The sequence below is a fragment of the Rhipicephalus sanguineus genome, chromosome 4 (genome assembly GCF_013339695.2).
Source record: "Rhipicephalus sanguineus isolate Rsan-2018 chromosome 4, BIME_Rsan_1.4, whole genome shotgun sequence".
In the NCBI taxonomy this organism is placed as follows: Eukaryota; Metazoa; Arthropoda; class Arachnida; order Ixodida; family Ixodidae; genus Rhipicephalus; species Rhipicephalus sanguineus.
This window is the reverse complement of record NC_051179.1, coordinates 187,611,010-187,635,180: the sequence shown is the minus strand read 5'-3', so window position 1 is coordinate 187,635,180 and position 24,171 is coordinate 187,611,010. Positions and strand designations below refer to the sequence as shown.

Here is a 24,171-nt window from a genome sequence, read left to right as displayed (position 1 = left end):
GTTTAACAGTGTCGCTGTTCGGCTCGGGAAGCGAAAGCGCTTGCCTTATCTCCTGACGCACAACTTCGGTGACTGACGCAATTGCGCAGTCATTCGGCGTGGCAACGAGCTTCTTCACCTCTTCTTGTACGATTTCTCGTATTAGTTGGCGCAAAGAATGCTCGTCAGGTGTTGTCACTGCGGTCACGGCTGTGGCGCTGACTGGACCACTGTTGTTTGGGCGGTCATACTGGCGGTAGCGTAGGTGTAGTGCGCGTTCGATGGCTATCGCCTCCTTAGAAAATTCGTCGACGCTCGTAGGCGGGCTGCGCACGAGACCAGCAAAAAGCTGCTTCTTAACGCCGCGCATGAGGTGGCTGATCTTTTTGGCTTCGGACATATCCGGATCTGCCCGATGAAATAGACGGGCCATGTCCTCAACAAACATCGCAACAGATTCATTTGGCTTCTGAATCCGTGATTCCAGGAGTCGCTGTGCATGCTCTCGTCTTTCGGTGCTTGCGAAAGTGTCCAGGAACTTCCGCCGGAACTCGTCCCACGATGACCACACGCGATTCGTGAACCATGTTCGGGCTCCGTCTTGAAGAGGGAAGTACACGTAGCCCAACTTCTGTCCGGCGTTCCACCCGTTAACGTTGGCTACGCGCTCGAACTCCTCGAGCCAGTCATCTGCGTCCTCATAGGTGTTGCCGTGGAAGTCCACCGGAATTTGAGGATTCAAAACAGTCACCTGTGTCGTGCTGGGGCTGGTCATGTCTGGAACACTGCTTACTGCAGGCGCGGTCATCCTTTCTGGCAAAGGACTGAACTCTGGGCTCAGGCCCAACAGGCGGCGGCTGGTGCGGTGAACGGGTGTGTCGACGTGCGGAAGTCTTTCTGGGCTAGATGCGGGGCTGCTGGCAGGTGTCCCGAACATGTACCCAGCACCTCCACCAGTGTCACGACGCAGAAACAGCAGAAGTCGGATATACTCGTAGCACAGCTCACTTTAATTATGCGAGGCACTAGAGAAAAGGGATCGGGCGTGAACCTCTTCTTCCTCTCTTGCTGCGCGAGCTCTTCTTTGTTGTCGCTGTGCAGACTGGATGCGGCAATATGATGCCACGCTGAAACGATTTGCAAATGCCATTAGATATCCTGTGCTAACTGCTACGATTAAGGAATGAGGATGCGCAAACTTTAAAAATTTGGTCTACACCCACACTTCATGCACAGTAGGGTGTGTCCAGATCAGAGTTGTATGTGACACGTTACAAGTAATCGATTATTTGTAATCAATTACATTTTCTTGTAATCTTGTAATATGATGATGTAATATGAATATGATACATTCAAGCTGTATTGTGCAGCTTTTTGCCTGAAAGGACCCCCAACAATTTCGTTGGAAAATAAAATCATTTCCGATTTCCGATCGATTACTATTTTGAAACTGTAACGTTCTGGGTAATTCAATTGCATTTTCTTGTAATTAATTATTGGTAACCAATTACTTTTTTTTCCAAAATCAAGTTGTAACTGTAGGGACTCTCCGTACTGTCAGATGGCGGGTCCATACAGAGCCTATTTTTTCACCTTTTCCTTGGCCTTACCTGCAACACCTTACCCGAGCGCCAGCAACAGCAAAGCATGATGCTTCATAGAGGGCGTAGACACTGAGCAACTATGAGCTGGTGCACCTTATAATACCACCCTTCCCTCCAGCACATGCACTGAAAGAGTGTTCGGTGTAGCAGCTGACCTCTTAACGAGGAATCAGCGACAACTTTGAAAAACAACTCCTGTTGAAAGTTCGCAGAAGCCCCAGTAAGCCTCCCAGCCTTCACGTAAGCCTCCGGCCTTCTGTCTACCAAGCAATCCAGAGTAGTTCATTGCAGTATGAGTAAACTTCTGTTACTGCGTTACGGAAATAAAATTTTGAATGAAAGTAATGTAAAAGTAATCGATTACATTCCTGTAATTGCTCAGTTACTTTTCTGGGGCTGTAATTGACCACTGTAATCAACAAAATTTTAAAGGAAGTAATTGTAATTGTAATTGGTTACTTATTTTCTGTAACGCGTACAAGTCTGGTCCAGATAAAATCGAACACGAGGTCCCTGTCACCATTCCCGATTTTGATGAAATTTGCTGTAGGCCTAGGCATTAGATCCAGAATGTTTTTGAAATTAGTTTTGTGAAAAAAATTTTGTTCACCTGAAAAAAATATATACAAATCTCGGCCCCAAAAAACACTTTTCCACAAATTTCACAATTTCTGAACACACAATTTCTGAGCACACCTGGGGAAAAGCGGTGCACTTGGTCACAATATTTATTCCAATCAAAGAACAAGTGAAATACAATCTTATGAATTTTTTTTCTTTGTTTTTGTTTGCCTTACCTGTTGTAGCACTTTTGAGGAAAAAAATTACAAACATGGCGAACCGCACAAAATACCTGTATTGCAGGAATTTATTGCTGCAAACAAGTTAAACTGAGGATAGTAAAACTCGGTACATATTAACTTTGATATTTGTGCTGCCTTTCAAAATAATTTTCGTGATTTTATGGCAATCTGCTTTACTTCATAATTATCCTGAAACGTAAGTGGTTTACCAAAAACGCCTACGTTTAAAAATAGTTTTCTCAAAAAGGCCCAAAAATGCCAACAGGAGCCACATTATACAATGAAAACACAGCCAGAAATTTTGCAGTGAGCGTCTCCAGCAGTGCACTCATGTGTTGCTTCAAATCTTCTGATGGCCTAAAAATAATTAGTTTCACTCTATCAGCAGCATGTGATACAAAAGGAAGCCTGTGACATCTAAATAAAGCGGCCATACATGCTCACGAACGTCAAACAACCCAAAGTGCACTTGTTCTCCTCCTCGTGTCAGAGCACTGGTGTCAGCATGCTGTTAACAGAAGGGTCTCCAAGTTCTTTGCTTTATTAAAGTAAAAGTGCTTTTACAGTACTGCATTGTTGTGTGTCTAAAGACCAGTGTTGCGGAGTTGCCACTCCGGAATTGGAATGACTCCGGAATCATTCCACATTTTCGCGACCCTGAATGGAATGGGGACAACGCTTGGACGATGAAATGGGAATGGAATTAAGCACCTTTTGCCCGGAATGGAATTGGAATGGAATTACGTCTTTTTCCAAAATAGAGCATGTTTTTGTCTACGCGCTGTTTTTCAAACTTCAAACATTAGTAAGTCAGAGCCTCTAATTTAACAATAAATTGCTTGGCTGATTAAAAGCACAGTAGTACATTTATAAGCAATGCGCCTACTACAATTCTGTCTTTATATAGACTGTGTTGCTTCGAAGTTTGTCTCTATTTTTCGTAACCTGGCTCTATGCCGTTGGTATCCATCGTGCAGAACTACGGCGGCGGCATAACCCCCCTTATGCCTTATGCGGCGCCCCAGCCGCCTGCTGTCTCCCCACCCTTCAATTTTTTGTTTTTGCTTCTGTCGCCGTCGGTGACTCAGACGCATATTCGAAAAAGCGCTTCTCTAAGTTGTGACGCATATTGATGCTGGCGCGATGCTTTTGTTCACTGCAAGCTTTCTTATATACAGTAAAACCCCGCTGATACGTTTTTGAAGGGACCGTAGGAAATAAACGTAAGAGACGAGAAACGTAAGAGCCGAAAAACAGGAAAAACGACAGAATTTTATTTCAATGCTTACGAGCAGCACGAAAATTGGCGCACTCAGCCGCGATCTAGTTGATGGATAGAAACGCGGAGCTGGAGATGGCCTCATCCACAGAAACGTAATCAACGTATGTGATTTTTTTAACACCAACAGCTGTAGGCATGAAAGAACTAAGCACACGCAATCACGACCAGCGCAGCGAGTCCGACCGTGAACCGCGCGCACGACCATGCGAGCTCCAACCAGCTCGAACTCCTCCCGTCCTCCAACAAATAACGATGATGATGAGTCTACGCCAACGCGATGGCAGAAGTGAATGCCAATCTCGAAGGCCTTGCTTTCGCGAACAATTATGTCATAAACGCCATGTTTGTGCAATACAAATCTCAAAGGCTATGCTTTTGTCAATAGTAAATGCCAATCTCGAAGGCCTTGCTTTCGCGAGCAAATACGTCATAGACACCATCTTTGCAATATAAATCTCGAAGGCCATGCTTTTGTTTGCATCAATTGAAAGATCCTGTTGCTTGCGCCTCTCATGCGGCTAATATTACGGTCAAACCAGGCCAAGCTGCGTGAAAATGCACGATGGCCGCTCTCTTCTGTAGTCACTCGGTCGGCTCCGAGTGCACTTCGCGACGTATCATACGGGAACAGTCCGACAGTTACGACGTAACAGCGGAGTTCCCAATACATTGTATCCTATGGGAGCTATGCCGGGACCGGCGGAAAACGACGTAACAGCCGGGAAAACGCAGCAGTGAGGAACGTAACAGCAAGGTTCTACTGTACAAGCTTGCGCGTCGTCTCACCTCATACTCCTCCCGCCCCCCCGCACCCTTTTGCAATACTGCCCTCCCCTGTCTAGACACATGGGCGCCTTTGCCCGAAACTGTCGGCGAAGGTCTGTAGGTCAGCGCCGCACACAGCCGTACACGATGAACTGTGTACCCTCCCCTTCCGTACAGAGAGAGAGAGAGTAAACTTTTGAAAGCATTGGTTCGGGAAGCCAGCCGAAGCAGGAAAGCCCACGTAACCAAGGCCGCGGCCGCGCCTCTCCGAGTCCGGATGCAACGATTCGCGTCGCAGAAAACCCATGTTCGCTCTGTTCTAGGGTGGTGGGGGGGGCCCGGGTGGCACCGCCGCCTCTGCTGCGCCGGCACCTGTTGGCAGCTAGAGAAGCACTACCATAACGCACTACCACACTGGCTCCTGCACCCAGCGGCTCACGCACTCAGTAAGCCCGCCAACATGGCACATTGGAAACAATTTTTTGAAATTACCCACGAAGAAAACAAACAAGCTGCACGCTGCAAGCATTGCTCCAAAACTATACATGCTGCAGTCGGAGCTTCATCTAATTTGATTCGGCACCTAAAAAGAAAGCACGAACGTGAGTACACGCAACGAGAGAAAGGGCTCGCAAGCCAGCCAAAGATAACGTCTGCCTTCACCGCCGGGTGCAGCTCTGTGCCTCTTCATCTAAGGCTGCTCTTGAGGACGCCATAATCAACATGGTTTGCACTGACGTGGAGCCCTTTCGTGTTGTCGAGAGGGAGGGATTATTACAATTCGTGAGAGTAAGCTTGACAATATTATAGGTTGCCTTTCATCAAAGTAACCGCTTTGTATTCTTTCAAATACAGGTCGCCGTCCCAGGCTACAAGTTGCCATCGCGGGATGACCTCAGAGAGAATTTCCTGCCCAGGAAAGTATCAGCGCTAAAGACCAAAATATCATCGTCTTGGGCGGGGGACGGAGTACGTCTGTATCGTACTAGATGTGTAGATGTGTGGACGTCGCGTTCTACGGAGGGTTTCCTGGCTGTCGAAGCAACATTCGTGGACAGCGACTTTGCGGCTCACACGTACCTCCTCAGTTTCACTCGCCTGACGAGGAGCCACACAGGTGCTCGGATCCGCTGCGAGTATGACGCAACGTTGCTGCAGTGCAACATCACTGACAAAGTCAAATATGTATTTTCGTGTAATTTCACCATTGTTAACTGTTTTTATTTCATTTTCCAGGTCCTTCGCGTGGTGACAGATAACGCTTCATCAATGATAAAGGCATTTGCATTTACCGGATGGGAGACTGAAGAGGACGACGATGATGACAATTTCGACGACTGCCCGGAACGCTTTACGAAGGAGCTTTTAAGCGAGTTCCATCAGTTGGAGCAATTTCGATTTGTCTGCGCCGCCCACAGCCTGCACCTGGCCGTAAAAGACGCCATTCGGCAGGTATGCTCTATTAAATAACCTATTGGTTTCATCTGATGCGCATTGATAGATACGTCGTTCATTTATTACTATTTTCATGAACAATTGTTTGGGCCTAGCTTTGTTGCCACACATGCATGGACAAAGAAAGTAGGAATATAATAAATATAGTTCGAAAAGTAAGGGCGGACAACTGTGCTTATCACAGTATCAGTGCGTGAAAGCTTTATAATGCAACTATCTCCAGCTCATGTTTAGTCGAATTTTCAAGCGTGCTTCGCTTTTTCATCTTGAGGATTCGTGGTGCATTTGCTGCCATCGCCGAGGTCACGAACTCTGCTTCCCATCAAATAGTGGCTACAGATCATTTTTCTGCCGCAGGCCTGGCACCAAGCTTACGCGACTTCTAGGTCTGCTCTCACCATGTCAATCAACAGTTCTGGAATACATCTAAGGACAAACAAAAATGAATAATACTAGTACATCACGTAAAGAACGCCCACGGTGTCCCGAAGTTACATTTTAAAAGATTTGGATTTGGTTGATTCCTTGTTCAAGCTATTTTTGTCTCATTGTATTTTGCGCCCCTTGCTATTTTTCTCCTTTGATATCCCTCTATTTTTTATTTATTTTTTATTACACCCCTCCCTCCCCACACGGGAAAATGAAATCCTGTGTACGTCACTCTATTAATATAAATCGCTCAGCCCATAAGCACAGTTGCCTGGAATATAGCACCAGTCAGCGAGGCGGCAGCCTGCTACCAGTATGTTTATTTGAATTACGAAGCCCATTTCATTAAGATAACAACAGACGTAGTGCCGAAGCCATGACACTACGTGCACAGTTTATCCCTAAAGAACAGGAAGGTGCAGCCTATGTGATGATGTGCACTCAATTTATCGCAGGGCTAGAGAAAACGGCTGTGTCTGTCCCCACTTTATATCGTCTAATGCAGTCTTGAAGAGTGTCAGTGTGTCGTCGACTGCAATACCGTACGATTACATACAGTAAAACCTCGGTAATTTGTACTCGGTTAATTGGGAATCCCGGATAATTTGTATTATTTGCGCGGTCCCAAATTTCTACATGTAAATTTAACCGGATAATTGGTGCGGCCAGTCTGCGACTTCCCGGTTAATTGGCACACTTGGCCGTGACTTCCAAGATATGCAAAGGGTGTTGCGAATCTCGGAGGCTGTAACTAAAACATGATTTTTTTTTTTTTGATGTACGGATCTCGAAGGCCATGTTTTTGTTTACCGGAAATACGTCGTAGACGCCATGTTTTAGCAATTGCCAGGCGGCGATGCGTGCGGTTGCGATCATGATCATCATCATCTCAACAGCGATGTTAGCCACTCTAGCGAAGTGAATGTTTTGTGGAGTCTTTGTGCCATTTGGATGTCGGCTGGCGAGCATTGTGCGATTCGGTGCGACTGCTCCATTTGTCTCCTGTCTCCGCTTGAGTGTCTTCCCTGTGAATTAGTTGATTGAGGTGTGCTTGGAAGGAAGATGCCGAAGTACAAGAGCTTGTCCCTGCACGAAAAGGTGTGCTTAATTGAAGAGGCCAGCAAGTCGACGGCGTCGAAAACGGCTCTCGCCGAAAAGCACCACGTGCCTCTGTCAACGCTGTGCAACATCATCAAGAATAAGGAGAAAATTCTCGATGCTTACAGCAAGACGCACTCGTCAAAGCGTACACGAGTACGCCCGCCTACGTACGCCGACGTTGAAGCAGCTCTGATCGACTGGCTGCAGAAAGCCAACGCAGCACACCTTCCTGTGAATGGGACCATATTGCGTGAGAAGGCCAACCAGCTGGCGCTGCAACTTGGACATTCTGAGTTTAAATGCAGCAATGGATGGTTTTGCCGATTTAAGGAGCGCAACAACCTGACATTCGTGACTGTTTGTGGCGAGAGTGGCAGCGCGGATCAGTCTGTTGTCGACGGCTGGAAGCAGCACACCTTGGCTCCACTACTCGCCAACTACGAAGCAGCAGATGTTTACAACCTTGATGAAGCTGCTCTGTTCTACAAAATGTTGCCTACGAAGACGTTCGCTTTGAAGGAGGCAGACATTAAGGGGCGGAAACAGAACAAAGATAGAATCACTGTTTTGTTTGGTGCAAGCATGTGCGGTGAGCACAAGCTGCCACTGCTTGTTATTGGGAAGACAGAAAAGCCTCGTTGTTTCAAAAATGCACGACTGCCATCCAAGGATGACCTGATCTATAAAAACAACAAGAAAGCTTGGATGACGGCTGCACTCTTTGAAGAATACGTGCGGCACCTTGACCGCAAGTTTGCGGCCGCAGGGCGCAGCGTTTTGTTCGTCGTCGATAATTGCCCAGCTCACGGCGACATTCAGAACCTGCAGGCAATCAGGCTGGTCTTTCTACCCCCTAACACGACGTCGCTATCGCAGCCGATGGACCAGGGCGTCATACACCATACCAGGAAAATATATCGCTACAATCTGTTGAAGCGAATGCTCCTTTGCTATGACAACGGAAAGGAGTATAACATTGACCTCCTCGGTGGTATTTGCCTCATTGTTCACGCATGGAGGCAGGTGGAGGCCACCGTTATTCGACGGTGTTTTGAGCACGCCGGTTTTGTGAAAGAAGAGGCAACCTCCACTGAGTTTGCTGTCACCGCTGTCACTTGCCCGTTTGATGAAGAAGGGGAGACTCTCTGCGCTCGATATGAGGCTTTGCACGCGGACGAGGAGTGCACTCCAATCGGACTCTCCGAGTACACAAATGTCGAGTGCACAGTGCAGACGTGTTACGCCGACATCGACAGCGAGATAGCTGTGAGATCGACCGGTTCGGCCTCTAATGTTGACAGCGATGACGAGCCCTCCCGAGCACCCCCTTTGGCGGATGTCATCGATACCTTGAGTGTTGTGCGCAGCTTCGTCGAGTGCAACGGCGGCGAGGCTGAGATGCTGCGCCTCATTGACAGGCTGGAAAATATGACTTTCAGTGCTGGGAACTACCGAACGCGTCAGTCACGCATGGAGGAATTTTTCTCCAAGTAGGCTGACTTGCCACAATAAAGGTGTGACTTCCGTACATCACGTTTTCTGGCTGATTTCTTTGATTTCGCGTTGTTTCGGATAATTGGGAATCCCGCTTAATTGGGATATTTTTCTCGGTCCCGAGGCCTTCGAATTAACGAGGTTTTACTGTATTTCATCATTCACTTTTGGAACTCTACTGCATTGCATGTTTGCTGTTTGCGCTACCTGTACTTGCAGTGTCAATATTCACTAATTGTCGTCCTCACTTTATTTTAGGACCCAAATGCCGAAGAAGTCGTACGAAAATGTGGCACCATCATTGCATCTATATGCAAGAGCACCGCCGACACGGAAGAAGTGTTGAATGTGGCCGGTCTGCATTTGGAATCTCACAACGCGACGAGGTGGAACTTGCAGCTGCGAATGATGAGAAAGCTCGTTACCACTTTTTCGAGTCATCCGGGCCTGACAGAAACCCTGCACACGTGCAAGAAGAAGAAACTGCCTAAATATGAACTGAGGATGGCGACAGACTTGATTGATCTTCTCTCCCCTGTAGAGGTAGCCACGGAGTCACTGCAGAAAAGGCGCGAGACAGCCGTACTTTTGCTTCCCGTGTTGCGAAATATCGAAGTTTCCCTTGCGGAAACCTTAAACGGACCGACAACTGCCCAGAATATGAAATGAGTTGACTCCACTGATGTAAAGATTGTCCGTTGCACTGACTCAAACCAACCCTGTTTTTTTCTTGAGAGATGGATTTATATTTTTATTTCTTAATTGAAAGTCGCGAAAAATGACCTGTGGCGCCTCTGGCGGCAAAAACATGAATGATCCGATGAAGACGGCCATGTGACCGTTGACTGCTGTATGCGGTCGACGATTTTTTTGTTAGTATTGAAATATTGTTCGTTTCTTTACATTAAAAAGGTATTACTCCATAATAATGTACATATAGGCCTGCATTAGTAGTACGCATTAAAGTGGCGCTGCCTTCGCGTGACGTAATGATCCCATGCTCGTCAGCGCGTCTTGAGCAACTTTTCAGCGTGCTCATGCAACAGTGCACGCAGTTTCCAGGTTGCTAAGATTTTGGAGCGACATAGTTTTGCTACCGACACTTCGTTTCAGAAATGACGCGCGCTGCTACTCGGTGCGGCCATGCATATGCACAGTTACATTTTCGATTACTTGGCTTGGCTCGTGTATCGAGAGAGTAACAACGCCGGGACAAGCCATCCATGACACAGGCGCAGGCAACCTTGGGCGCAGGCGCACACAACGCTGTACAAATACCGGGAAGGTGTATAAAGCCACACATCTCATTGTAGCAGCTTGCTATTTTCAAAAATGGTTGGAAAGCTCAAAATAAAGGTGGTTAAGCATAGTTACAGTAACTCCCACGAAAGGAGAACAACGACAGCTTTCACAAGGGCTAGCAGCATCACTATCAATTCTCAGCGTTGCTGGAGCAAGCCTCCATGCGTGTTTGGAGCCTTTCAGATCGAAAAATACTGCTTATAAAATAACTACGTGCTTTTCGGATAAACCACTGCAGCTACAAACGCTACGAAGGCTGAGCTTCCTGTCGCGCCGTAAAAAACTGGGTCGAGAAAAATCAGTTGTCGGTCCCTTTAAGCAAAGGCACACTTATTTGCAAAGAGGTGGAGAAGCGATTCGCAAGCACGTGGACTGACTCTGTTTTTTTTTATGGATGCCCTCCTAGACCCACGGTTTAAATCTTCTTGGTGTTCAGCTGCAACAGCCGAGCAGATGCGTTCTGCTGTGCTGGGGAGGGGGCCTCTTTTGTTAGGGCAGGACAGCGCCAGCACTGTCGCGAATGCAGATTCTGAAAGAGGGCCAAGCAGACTGATGCTTAAAAACATCAGGCAAAATGACCAACCAACCAAGACAATATGCCTGGATCTATTGCAGCGGAAATTTCTCTTTACCTTTAAGAGGGAATTTGCGCAGACACGGTCAAGCCCCTGACCTATTGGAAAGCGAACAAAAGCCGCTTTCCCCTGCTCTCCCACCTCGCAAGGGCAGTTTTCACTGTGAATGCGACGTCAGCTGACGTGGAACGCGTGTTTTCTACGGCATCCCTGATAATGACAACAAAGCGAAATCGGCTGTTAAACACCTCTTTCGAGCAGCTCATGTTTGTGAAGCGCAACACATAGGTAGATGGCAATTCTTTTATCTCACTTTTTCTTTTTTTTTTTAAGAACCAACCGTTGAGGCAGCCGTCATTCACATTTCAGGTTTTAAAAACTAAACGGCAAAGTGCCCGTTTAGCACAACCTTTCGTAGCAAAATTTTGATGAATAAAACCAAAATAAACCTTCTTTTTGCGCCTTGCACTGCTTGCGACCTTTGTTGCAGTATTTAAAAATCACGAGGACACCTAAGCACTTTTTATGACGTAGTGATTGTCAAAGAACTAGTGACCGATTGCCGGACGTGTTGTTGTTATAAAAAGATTTGTTTGAACCGATAAAAATAAAATAAAGGTGGGTGGCCTCTTCTAAGTTCAAAAAGCTGCGAGCGACCGCTGCTGCTCTAGCGCGGGAGATCAGGCGTTCCCGAGCCTCGAGCTGAGAGCTGGTCAGCCCGCACTCCCACTGCCAGGGTGGGATCATTTCATTATCGTTATCCTTTTTCCTTACATCTTTTCTTTGCTCGGTTGCTACAACTCGGCACATACCCGTGTCCGCATCGCCATGCAATCAGGACATTGGGAAAGAAGGTATTTTGCTACACCCTTAATTGCTACTACTGTAATATCATGCTCAATTTAGTCATCTAGGCCATAGTACATGTTCTTTCAAAGTCGAAGGCCACAATGCATTCTCTAGGTCCACCTTTAGTTAGCCAGAGCCAAGGGTAGGCGTGATGTAAAAGTGTGAACGATCTGCCAATTTCTAAAAGAGAAACCGAGGCTAAGTTAATGTACAAACAAATGCATTATCCCAGTAGATACTGAAGGGAGAAACAAATTATCCCTGCGCGTTGGTTCCCATTGATACCCCCACACGAAAGTGGCGAATACTCCTATGCACACCCTGATCTTTATGTCACGAGCATAACAAAGGTTTCAAGATTTCACAGGCACAACAGTTTTATTCCGTCACAAGGACAAGACTACCAAGGGAGGTCTGTGAGGCCTTCCAAATCAAAAAAGAAGGACATAGATGTGTAAGCCAGACGTCATTGGCACTAACAGATAAAGAATTGTCTTTTCTTGGCCACACTGATTAGCACCTTGCAACGGTCAACAGATTGGTTATCAACTGCCATGTTGTTAGGCTTTGATATTATGTCTGGCTTATAATTTAGTTATGTTTTCTGCGCAGTGGTGCATGCACAGGTATTTTGTGTTATTTTCTTCTCTTCCGTTTTTCCTTGAATAAACTTTAGTTGAAAGTTAGCGCTTGTGTTGTCGTGTTCTTCTCCCTGTGTCCCCGTTGTAAGTGTGCGCTATCCTGCGACGATTAATCTCACGAGCAGTTTAGTACCTAACTCACATAAATAACCTTTGCGACAAGGAAGACATTGCATACCTGCGAACAGGCAAACACAGAAAGTTCTCACCCCATCCATCCTTGCCAGGCGCGCTTGACAAGCGTGAGTACTGACAAGCAGTGCGGCCCCGTGTTCCGTATTCGATGCAAAGGCACAAGGTGCCTGAACGGTGCACTCTTCCAACTAATACAGGCACATCTAGAGGGTTTTGTTCCCCATTATCCAAATCTTAGTTTTCTCCATATTCAAAACCGCTCCAGATGCGTGGCAAAACTGCTTAGTTTTCCTGAACACTACTTTTGTCAGCATAAAAATACGCTATGTCGTCATTTTAGCATTAACACATTTTAAGCTTAGACAATATTAAAACATCACCATTCATTCAAACATGCTGACCATGCAAATACTATAGGTAGCGGGAGGACTGCCCCTATGGGAATTAGTAGAGTGGTTGTACTGCACGACATATGTCACCAGGCTACTATCCCTCGACCTTGGTAACATGCTTTGCGTACTTTTGCAGTTCTTAATGCATATGATGACATCGGCTTTATGGGGAGTTCATTCTTAATTCGATAGAAGTATCAAGATGCCTTTCCTACGTTGCGGAATTACAGGAATGGAATTGAACTGCTCAGCCAATCACGGAGTGGGGATGGGCTAAGCTTTTTAATTCCCAGGAATTGAAAGGAATGGAATTGCGGCAAGTTCTAATTCCCCGGAATGGAATTGGAATGGAATGGAGGTGCCCATTCCGCAACACTGCTGCAGACATGATATTCAACGCAAGCGGCACATTTCTTACTATAGTTCGCGGCTTTGGTCATACCAGCAGGAAAAAAAAATATGTGCATGCTGTACTGAAGGCGCTCACTGCAAAATTGCCTGCAGAGTTTTCATTGTATAATATGGCCCTTGTTGGCACTTAGCAGCCTTTAACTTTCGCAGTGATGCATTCCTTATCTCGTTCATCCTCTGAGCTTAGTTTTCATGCACAAGCGCAGCTTGTCTGCAGTTCAAGCGGCACTCATGCAATGTGAGCATCCGCAGCATCGAGTGGCCGCTGCTGCGGGCTTGTAGAGCGGCTGATCGCAAGACAAAGCTGGCTCCACCATGACACCTGGCTGCGCATTTGTTGTTGTGGAGTCGCTGCTTTGTGATTATCTCGCTTACAATAATTTTTGACAACTTATATCCGATTTCCAGCACATAATAAACAGCGTGGCTGCTAGGCTGACTTGGCCAAATGTGAAGCAATACAAGTTGTCAGCAACCAAAATAATGCAACGTTTTCTTATACAGAATGGCCAATGATGCCCTTGACTTCAATCAGAGGAATATTTTTAAAAATTAGAAATGGTCTTTTTGAGAAAACTACTTTCAAACTCAGGCGTTTTTGGTAAACCACTTACATTTCAGGACAATTATGAAGTAAAACGGAGTGCGATAACACCACACAAGTTATTTTAGAAGACAGCACAAATATGAGAGTTAAAGTAGAACTTTTTGTTGGGCTAGTTGGTGCATGTTTGACCGAAGGAATAAGGCGCAAACGAGACGAACACAAGAAATGACATGGACAAACGCATGAGAGTCAATATGTACAGAGTTTTATTATGCTCAGTTTAACTTGTCTGCAGCAATAAATTCCTGACGTACAGGTTTTTTGTGCAGTTCGCCATGTTTGTAATTTTTTTCCTCAAAACTGCTTTAACAGGTAAGGGAAATAAAAGACTCATAAAATTTTATTTAACTTGTTCTTCGATTGGAATAAATATTGCGACAAAGTGCACCGTTTCTTCCCTAAGTATGCTCAAAGTTCAGAAATTGCGAAAATGGCAGAAAAGTGTCTTAGGGGGCCAATATTTATATATTTTTTCTCAGGCGAACGAAATTTGTTTTCACGAAACTAACTTGAAACCATTCTTCAAGGTCTCATGCCTACGTCTACAGCAAATTTTATCAAAATTGGGAATGGTGAACGGGACCTTGTGTTCGATCTGATCTGGACACACCCAGTAGTATCTGCCTTTTTTTTTTTTTCTCAGTGCATTGGCGTGCTCACATATTCAGTCGTTTATGACCAGCTGCTCTGTTTTTAGGTTTTTTTTTTATTTACAAGCCATGAGCACCCTAGCTCACCAAAGCATGTAACAGCCAATAACTTATTCAAGCTATCTTACCAGGTTTGCATCCCACCATGCTGTTGTATCCCACTTCAATAAAACAGCACATCTAGTAAAATGCTGCTTCATCAGCGTCATTGTGATGGAGCCCACTCATGCAATTAGAGACTTTTGTCTTTGGATATAACCAGATAATTCATGATTTTTGTAAACCTGAACAAATTTTATGGTGATCAAGTTAAGCTTGATTTCTCCCCATAGTTCCAAAAATCCATCCTTTCACACAGGACAAAAAATGCGTACAGTGAACTTTAACAGATTCAAGAAAAGAGTTCACTTAACTGAATATTTACTGGAATGCTGAACAGGGCACAGCAGACATCAACTCAAAAATGTGATATGCAAGTCATGTACATTAATATAAACGAAGCACACAGCAGTTACATTGCTGCCTATCTCATTTAAAAAGAAAGATCTGTAATTTTTTATTTCCACAGGTCCTTTAGTCATTATAATAATAATTGTTGGTGTTTTACATCACAAAACCAGAAAATTATTATGAGCGATGCCATAGTGGAGGGCTCTGGAAATTTTGACCACCCGGGCTTTTTTAGCGTGCACCTAAATCCAAGTACACGGGCCTCAAGCATTTTCGCCTTCATCGAAAATGCGGCCACCGTGGCCGGGATTCGATCCCGCGACCTTCGCATCAGCAGTCAACCACTATAACCACTAGACCACCATGGTGGGTGCACAGGTGCTTTTAAAGCCCAAAAAGTAACAAGGCTGTCCCGGGCGACTATGCATTTGTGCACTTCCTCTGGCACAGCTTGTCACTGAGACACAAACTCTCGCAACTCTCGCAACTTTCCACACACCCTACAACCTCGGCCAGAGTTACCGGATTTGAAACGGCCTCTGCCAGCATTGAACAGCAGAAAACTTTGTTGAACTGATTTCAGAAATGAGCCTGGGTCCCCTATCAAGTTCGTTCAACTGAAATATTCATTATTCAGAAATTTGTTTCACTGAAAAATCTTTTTGTAAAAGGCATAGGAATGTCGCCGGAGATTTTCTAAACATTTGTTATTCGAAAATACAGTTGAACCTCTTTACAAGAGACACCATTGTGCCTGCATTGAAATAGGGGTTGATCAGAAAATGAGAACATGGTACCCTGCTTGTAAGAGGCACCTCATGTAAGGGACAAGAATTGCTTCCCAGTGTGTGTCTCTATTGAAAGGTTCAACTGTATTCGTCGCACTAATGTTTGTAAACCTTAGCGTTTACTGTAGACATAAAAGGCTGTGTTTCATTTCTATGTCATCATTCTGCATTGGAAATCTAAGAAGGAATCTCACGCAACCTGGAATCACTACCACATCTGCAAGAAGAAGCCTCTGTAATGCAACCTCCTCTGACACCCCTTTCTACACTCAGCCAATGTGCATACGGACAGTTTAATTATGAAAACAGTATTCCACCCGCTGCAACAGCCTTATAATAGAATAACTGCAATCTGATTATAAGCCCCTTCCTTTACTTTTCTAAACTCACTCCGGAAAAAGTAATTTCTGTAAAGTTCATGTTTCATTTCATTTGAAAATTTCACAATTTGAACAGCCCTCAGAAACTTCATCATGCACCGTTTTACCTTTGCAGCGTCAGCTGACAAGGGAACGTCACCTGGCTTCAGCTGGCGGTCGATCTGCTGCAGCAGCTTGTTCACTGCCTGCACCCAAAACACCTCCATCAGGCGCACACTACGACCAGCTCACACTGGGAACTTGACCATTCATTACATTCACTTCACTGCAAATGGACACTTACCACCTTTTTTTTATGTCACCTTATGTCAATATTATGTCAATACTTACGTCACCTATTTCTGCCTTTTTCGTTTGCAAACTACAGTTATTATTTATCTCCAGTTCTTTGCACCATAACAACCTTAGTGCTTACAGTCTCAACCTTATAATTTATAATGAATATGTCTACATTGATGCTGCCATCGACTACAGTATCGATGGGGCCTTGTTGGCCCGTCATGTTTTTTGAAGGGTGCAAGCACGAACAAGCACAAGGACAAGAGGAGGAATGTACAAACACTCGCACTCAACCCTAAAAAGATTGATGCTTCATTTATGATGCTCCCTTATAGGCAACAGCATTGGTGGTTTCAAAGTGACTAGCAGTTATCAAAACATCTTTTCCACGAGTCACTGCCATACAAAGAGCATGTTTTAATAATATATTAATTGTTGGGGTTTAACATCCCAAAAGCACGATATGATTATGAGAGACGCCGTAGCGGACGGCTCCGGAAATTTCGATCACCTGGAGTTCTTTAAACGTGCACCTAAATCTAAGCACACCAATTTTTAATAATAGTTAAATTAGAAACATTACAACTGAGCTATCGCTTTGCTTGCAGAAGAACGCTAAAATTTATTTATTTATTTATTTGAAATACCCTCAAGGTACATAAAGTACATTATAGAGGGGAGGGGCAAGTACACGATTATATGTAACACGGAACAAGATACGAAGAGAGAGGAAAACTATACTGTGCTCACCAATTAATCCTAAACAAAACTTGTCAATATTTCACTATAATTTTGGGCACATGTTATAAATGGAGAAGTAAAGAAATCTGCATGTCCACTTCTACCAAACCTCGAGCTTCCAAAAGTTTCAGATGCTCCTGCCTAAGATCCGCTGCAAAATACAGTTGCATGCACCATTGTTTCATCATGCTCTGTGCAAGGAAGGATTTCACAGTAAACATTTATCAGAACCACAACAGATGCTGCTGCCAGTATGTAGGTCTGGTGCTAGTCAGAGGGTGCATACTATTATGCGAGCATACTTCAAGCAGAGAAGGACTACAACTTCACAGTGTTCACTGTATCGGAGAGACTAGTTCGGGTAGGGGGCAGATAGTTTCAAGTTTTCCATTTTTCTGCGGACGGTGGATTTATGGAAAGAACTTGATGGGTCTCTTTTGCAGACTCGGTGCTGAGCAATTCGAAAAAGAATTGCGTAATGATGAATTTTGTTGAACTGTATTTGTTCATTGTGTTGAACATCTGTACTCACTCCTGCTATATCTAAGTAACTGAGACAGCAGTATTTGTAAATGCAATAATAAAATTAAGTAATCAAATGTGTCCCCCTCTGTTCCCTATTCACCTTCACAATTCAATGCTCCAAATTTTGATCGAAGCGATTCATTTTATGTACTCGACTCTCAATGAGCAGTAAATCCAGCTTGACCTATTCCGGAATAGGACAATTAAGGTGAAATAGCAACAGGGCAAGTGCTGGAGGTTGCCATCTTTCAAACGGGGGTAGTGCACTCCAGTTGCAGCAACCAGAGTAGTGAGATTACAGAACGCTCTTCAATGCTCCCTAAGCACCAGGGGATGGCACCCGGGCATGGGCCCCTTCCAAAACCTGTCTCTGCCATGGGACACAGAGCACACTCGATCACACTTGCCTGCCTGGCCCCCACTTCGAATAATGGACCCCCACAGAACCAAATTTCTGCCTACGCCACTGCTAAGCACCGCTAACTGGCTTTCCAATAAAAAAAGGCAGGAAGGGGAAGATGGAAGCTTGTGATGAGAAATTCGTAAACGGGGGGGTGTGCACACACCTCTGTTTACGACTAACTACCTTTGTGCTTTCAGTTTCGGTTTGCAGCAGCAGGTGTATGTTTGAACTTGGCATATCAAATATGATATGCTGGACATTGTGGGGTTAACACCCAACACTACCGCAAACAGTTAACCCCCACAAAGAGTTTGCACATGAATAAGACAGCTAGCGTGTCATCCTGTTTCATTTGTTCCTCCCTGTTGTCATTTTTTCCATGCTGTATTTTATTTCATCCCTGGTGCATCAAGAACCTCAGCAGGCAGTTGCTACATTGCCAAGACATTATTAGTGCTCGTGTCTGCCAGCTGGCAGAACGTTTGACCATGATTTCGGATTGCATGTCAAGTCCAGCACTTTTCTCGGAAACATTTCTTGGCCTGTATACAATCCCAGGGTGCAATTCATTAACGAGTTCTGCCAAATTTACATGCTAGCTTTGTGAGCAGAATGTGTTCTGCGCACGAGCAACCCTTCAACTGTAGTCAGCTCTTCCTGAATTTCGTGCTGCAGAATGATATGTCTGACGACAAACCGCTGGGTCACAACATGCCCCTGTCAGTCCAGTCACCCATCGAAAACAACCTTGTATAGGTTGTGTTCACATGACGTCACCACAATGCTGCGATAAGCACCATGGCAACTATGGTAACACCGTCCTTCGGGGGCGGTCTACCATGATCCTGGCCATAGGCGTGCGCAGGGTTCCCCTTCAGGGGGGGGGGGGGGGCGAAGGTTCGTCGCAGCGCCCCCCCTCCCAATTACGTCAATGTATGGCGCTGACACTGTGCCCCCCCCCCCGAGTCGCAGCGCCCCCCTCCCCATTATGTCAATGTGTGGGGCTGACTTTGCGCCACCCCCCCTTTAGGTGATTAGGGGGGGTGCCCCCCCCCCCCCCCCTGTGCGCACGCCTATAATCCTGGCCACTGTATCGCGCCTGCACCGTAGTGTTCCTAAACGCGTACCTTGCTCTGTCAACGACTTCACACAATAAATGTCAGTAAAATTTCACAAGTGACTGGTGAGAAAGAATGCGACACAGCACGCAGCATCTGCAGCTACTCATCGCCGGCGCTGACGACTCGTGAACGGTCTCCATCGCTGACTGTCGCGGCATCCCATGCAACGCCGGCTGCAGCGGCTGCTGATGCCCGTGAAATTAAAATACAACATGTTCAAATCAACGACAAATTCTGAATGCGGTCGGCCAGCAGACGATATCAGCGAGACGAGCTCACCTTGCGCCGCACACACGAGGCATCGAAACTCAGCATGGCCCGTACATCGTCCATCGCGAGCTGCCGCCGACCCAGAGGTAGCAACCACGACGACGGTGGGACAGATGTGTGGCAAGACTCGCAGGCTTTCGATGACGTTCATTCATGCGGTGCGTTGAAAACGGAGAGTCTGCGCTACACGTGCTCGGGTTGACAAGTGGTATTTTCAGCGCCTCAAATCCCCGCTACCGCTTTCGGATGTGGCGACTACGGTGACGGGGCCCGTCAGCGCAGTACCGTCGTAAAAGTGACGGGGCCCGTCACCGTAGTGTAAATGGTAATAGTGACGGGGCCCGTCATAATAGCGACGTACTTATAGTAACGGGCCCCGTCATCTTAAAGCGGTGACTATGGTGACGGGGCCCGTCAACGCAGTACCATCGTAAAAGTGACGGGGCCCCTTTGCCGTAGATTTTTGGTGGTTTTAGACGCCCTCGTCGTGTGGCGTTCGTGGCGTAGTAGTTACTTGTGTGAGGCAATAAAGAAAAAAAAAAGCGTTCATGGTGTAGTGCGCTCTCCATGAAGTGTTTGGGCTGCAGGTCGTCAGTTCGATTCCTCCCGTTTTTTCTTCCTTTTTTTTTTCAGGTTATGCATCAACATCACATTACTGCTCTGACGGAGTCGTAACTTTTTCGTTCATGTCTGCGGCGGTTAGACAGCCCTAGCGTTCGGATGATGCGTTGTTCCTAGGCTTGTGCGAATATTCGAGCACTTCGAATATTCGAACGAATATTACAGTATTCGAATTCGCTTCGAAACGAATTTAAATTCTAGGAAATTTCGAAGTATTCGAAATGAACGAGTAGACATATATAAACCGCATGTAACCCCCTGTAAAGGTGGTTTCACTGCAGTAGAAGTGTGCTATACCGTGAACACATCTTTCCAGAAGAAATCCGCACTGCCGCGAAGCCCCACTTCAAGGTTAAATGAGCATGTAGTAAAATCTTGTTAATTCAGAGTCACTGGGACTGTGACAAATTTAATTAAGCGAGTTCTCGAATAACCAAACATACAAAAGGCGGGATGCAAGGAACTTTGTATTACTGGAAGTAATCAGAGGTGGTCGTTTGCTGTGCCTCCTAGTTTGCGGCTACAAGGGTTTTTTCCAGCAATACTTGGTCCGAATTTTGCCGCTAAACCGGGGAAACGGGGAAGAAAACGGTCTCGTGGTCAACTGAAATGCGCGCCTGCGGAAAAGAAGACGTGCTTCGCTGCAACACAGTGGTGACACACGGGCAGCATGTCACCTGCTCCTCGCAGCGTCAGTGCGTCATGATGCGGCCATTCGCCCATCATTTCTTGTAAAATAAAGAATGTAATAATGACCAGTGTGACGGAATTCGCGATGTGTTCAGGGTGGAAAAAAGGGATCATTGAAGCTTTCGAACTGAGTTTTCGAAGTAGGCGTTGCGGGCAAGTACTCCGCCAGCAGTGCAAGTACGCAAATTGCCGGAACAACCGCCAACCGGAGGTTCACACACATCGCGAATTCCGTCAGACCGCCCTTTATTAATTTCTCTATTTTCCCTGAAAGAATGGGTAAATCATGACGCACTGACGTTGAGAGAAGCATTCGTCATGCTGCCCGCGTGTCACCGCTGTGTTGCAGTGAAGCACGTCTTCTTTTCCGCAGGCGCACATTTCAGTTGACCACGAGACCGCCTTTTGTTTTGTTTTTTTTCTTGCGCTGGCAGCAGCGAGGCTGGGATGCTTCACTTGTCACTCATTAGTATCGCTACATTGCATTGCCTTGTGGCTCCTAAGGGCCATCGTTTCTGCGGACTTATGGCTAAATCGGGATCGGGAATTGGCACATGGCACCCAAAGTTTTTGAATTAACCGGGCTGGTACTCACCGCTGCTTCAAATTATCCACTCAGATTTACATTGCAAAATACAGGGCCATAGAAATCCTTCTAATTATGCGGGATTTCGAAATAAAAGTTCGAATTAATGAGGTTTTACTGTATTACCCTCACATCGATTCATCATTCTTTAAGTTTAAAAGCTTGTTATACCGGCTTATATGCTCTAATTAGAGTAAATTTTAATTAACATATTTTACAGGTTATCACTTGCATTCAACCGAAAGTCAAATCCTGCTACTAGTCAAAGTTGCTTCGAATTCGCTTCGAACCTAAAATTTAATATTCGCGCAAGCCTAGTTGTTCCTATGCGACCTCGGTTCTAATCGCGCTAAATAAGAAAATGTTTCCTTTTTTTTTTCCTTTTTTCAGTATTGTTTCACAATACCGTCCCGAGCTTCCGGCTAGTCAACAATAGTTACTCATTCGTGGTAGACCGGCTCAGCGTGGGAGAGCGGAGCCCGTACCAGCATGTCGCTGCGCCGCTGACGGTCATGCGCTGCGCAGCCAGTTACAGGGACGCCATGGGCGCAGCGAGGACAGCCAGTCAAATCAGCAATGTTCCCTCCGAGATGTCTTTCGACCATATAAAGCAATTCTAGAAAAAACACAGGAATACTTCAGGCGCAGGTGGCTGTTGTGGTCGGCGGTGCACGTCAATACGAAAACATTTCGGGGGGGGGGGGGGGGGGGGGGATGCTGATATGCAGCATCAGCGGCGCAGCGACATGCTAATTAACGGGCTCCGCTCTCCCACGCTGAGCCGTGCTACTACGAATGAGTAACTCTTGTTGACTAGCCGGAAGCTCGGGACGGTATTGTGAAACAATATTGAAAAAAGAAGAAAAAAGACGGAAAAATTTTCTTATTCTGCGCGATTAGAACCGAGGTCGCATAGGAAAGCTAGGGCTCTCTAACCGCCGCAGATATGAACGAAAAAGTTACGACTCCGTCAGAGCAGTAACGTTGACGTCGACGCATAACCTGACAAAAAAAGAACCGGGAGGAATCGAACTGACGACCTGCAGCCATAATACTATGGAGAGCGCGCCAACCATCTACGCCACGAACACCACACTACGTGGGCGTCTAACGACCAAAAATCTACGGTAAAGTACAGGTAAAGGGGCCCCGTCAGGCCCCGTCACTGTAATCGCCGCTTTACGACGACGGGGCCCGTCACTATAAGCACGTCGCTGTTATGACGGGCCCCGTCACTATTACAATTTACACTACGGTGACGGGCCCCGTCACTTTTACGACAGTACTGCGCTGACGGGCCCCGTCACCTTCGGATACAGTGTACTAGAAAGGGCAGTGAAGCGGGCGGAGGCACCGACCCATAGGGGCAGCTGACGCCGCTGCTGGCGAACGAAGCGGCGGCGCTGCAGTCGCTCAATCTTGAAGGCGGGTGCCTCGTGTTGCCGGTTGCTTGGCTGTAGAGATGGGCAAAGCGGCTCACTTGAGTGAGCGGCTCCGAACGGCTCAGCTCACTTAAGTGAACCGGCTCACTTGAACGGCTCACCGGTTCACGGTTCACCCTAAATCGACGAAGGAAGGGAAAACACTAGGAGGGAGAGGAGGCAAAAAGGAGGCTGCCTTCCCCTTCCTGGAATTTCGCGGCGTGCGCTGGTCGCTGCTGGATGCCTCCGCTCCCCCCCCCCCCCCCCCTTCGCATATGCACCCCTCTGCAAAATGTTCTGGTGACGCACTCTGTCTTGGCAGTCACAAAGTGCCTCCGGGTGCCGAGTCTCCTCCCGGGATCTGACCGTGTTGCCAATGGACGTGCATGGCGTGTCCACGACAAGCGAGGATGCTGCGACTACTAAGCCACCATACGACTACGTTGATTGTCCCAACGTTTATAGAACCAGGTCAGTTGCAAAACTGAGCGATGTTGCGCGGCGCCGCCGCCATCAGCGACAGATGTGGCGCTGCTGTCGCAACAGGATTCACTCACTCCACTCTCTTCAACCGGCGTTGCGGCGCGTCAGCATCCCCGGAGGTTGCTTTCTGCGTGAACAGTTTTGCGCTTTCTATTGTGCTTTGGATGTGCTGCGTGTCTTCACCATGCCGACATGTTGTGTTCCCGGCTGTACGAGCGGTTACGGGAATTCAGTGAGAAAATTGTTGCGCAAAACAACACAAGGACCTTGTCGTTGCAGTTGGAAGTTAGCGCCAGTCCCGTGTTCTTTGTCGGTCCTTGTGTTGTTTTACGCTACAATTTTACCACAGAAGTCATGAACCAACGAGCCCAAGAAAACGTTTTGCTAGGTTACAGGAAATCCGAGACACCACGACATTTCTTTTGTGCCAGAGTTACCAACTCTTCAATGAAGGGAGTCGGGACGGGGGCGATTGTTTCTTCATTGTTTAGGCCTCTTCAGCTGACTACGTGCTGCTCGCAACACTTCCTCTTGCTGGAGAATGTACCCGTAATAGTTGTCGCGCTTCGCACAGAAGTTAGCCAATGTAACTAAAGCCCTTCGCAGCCACTGCAACATTGCTTCGTGCGTGCTATTCGTGAGAACTCCGTGTACTGGAGCGTGACGCGCGTTGTCAGGCGTGTATTGGATCACATAAAAACTTCTAAATGGATGGTCCGGAATGAACGCAGGACAGATATCTGTCCCGACAGGGACGGCTCGGGACACTGTATGAAAAGTCAGGACAGTCCTGCGAATTCCGAGACGGTTGGTAGCCTATTGTGACCCGCGTGACCCTGACCAGCGAGCGGCGTAAGATCGCAGCATTCCTCGTGAGGACAAGAAACTGTCCGACATATCACGTGTATGTGATGTGCACTTTCATGAGGAAGACATCCT

The 24,171-nt window shown here is 46.6% G+C and overlaps 1 protein-coding gene across 1 annotated transcript in view; it reads right to left on the bottom strand.

Moving 5' to 3' along the window:
• Positions 1-19,657, bottom strand: part of LOC119390968 (focadhesin) — a 395,558-nt gene extending 375,901 nt beyond the window's left edge. Inside the window, exons 1-2 of the mRNA XM_037658681.2 lie at positions 19,441-19,657; positions 16,200-16,277 (exon numbers count right to left, since the gene is read on the bottom strand). Of these exons, the coding sequence (XP_037514609.1) occupies positions 16,200-16,277; positions 19,441-19,494 (132 nt within the window). The 5' untranslated portion in view covers positions 19,495-19,657. The remainder of the gene's footprint in view (positions 1-16,199; positions 16,278-19,440) is intronic.
• Between the last annotated feature and the right edge of the window lie 4,514 nt (positions 19,658-24,171).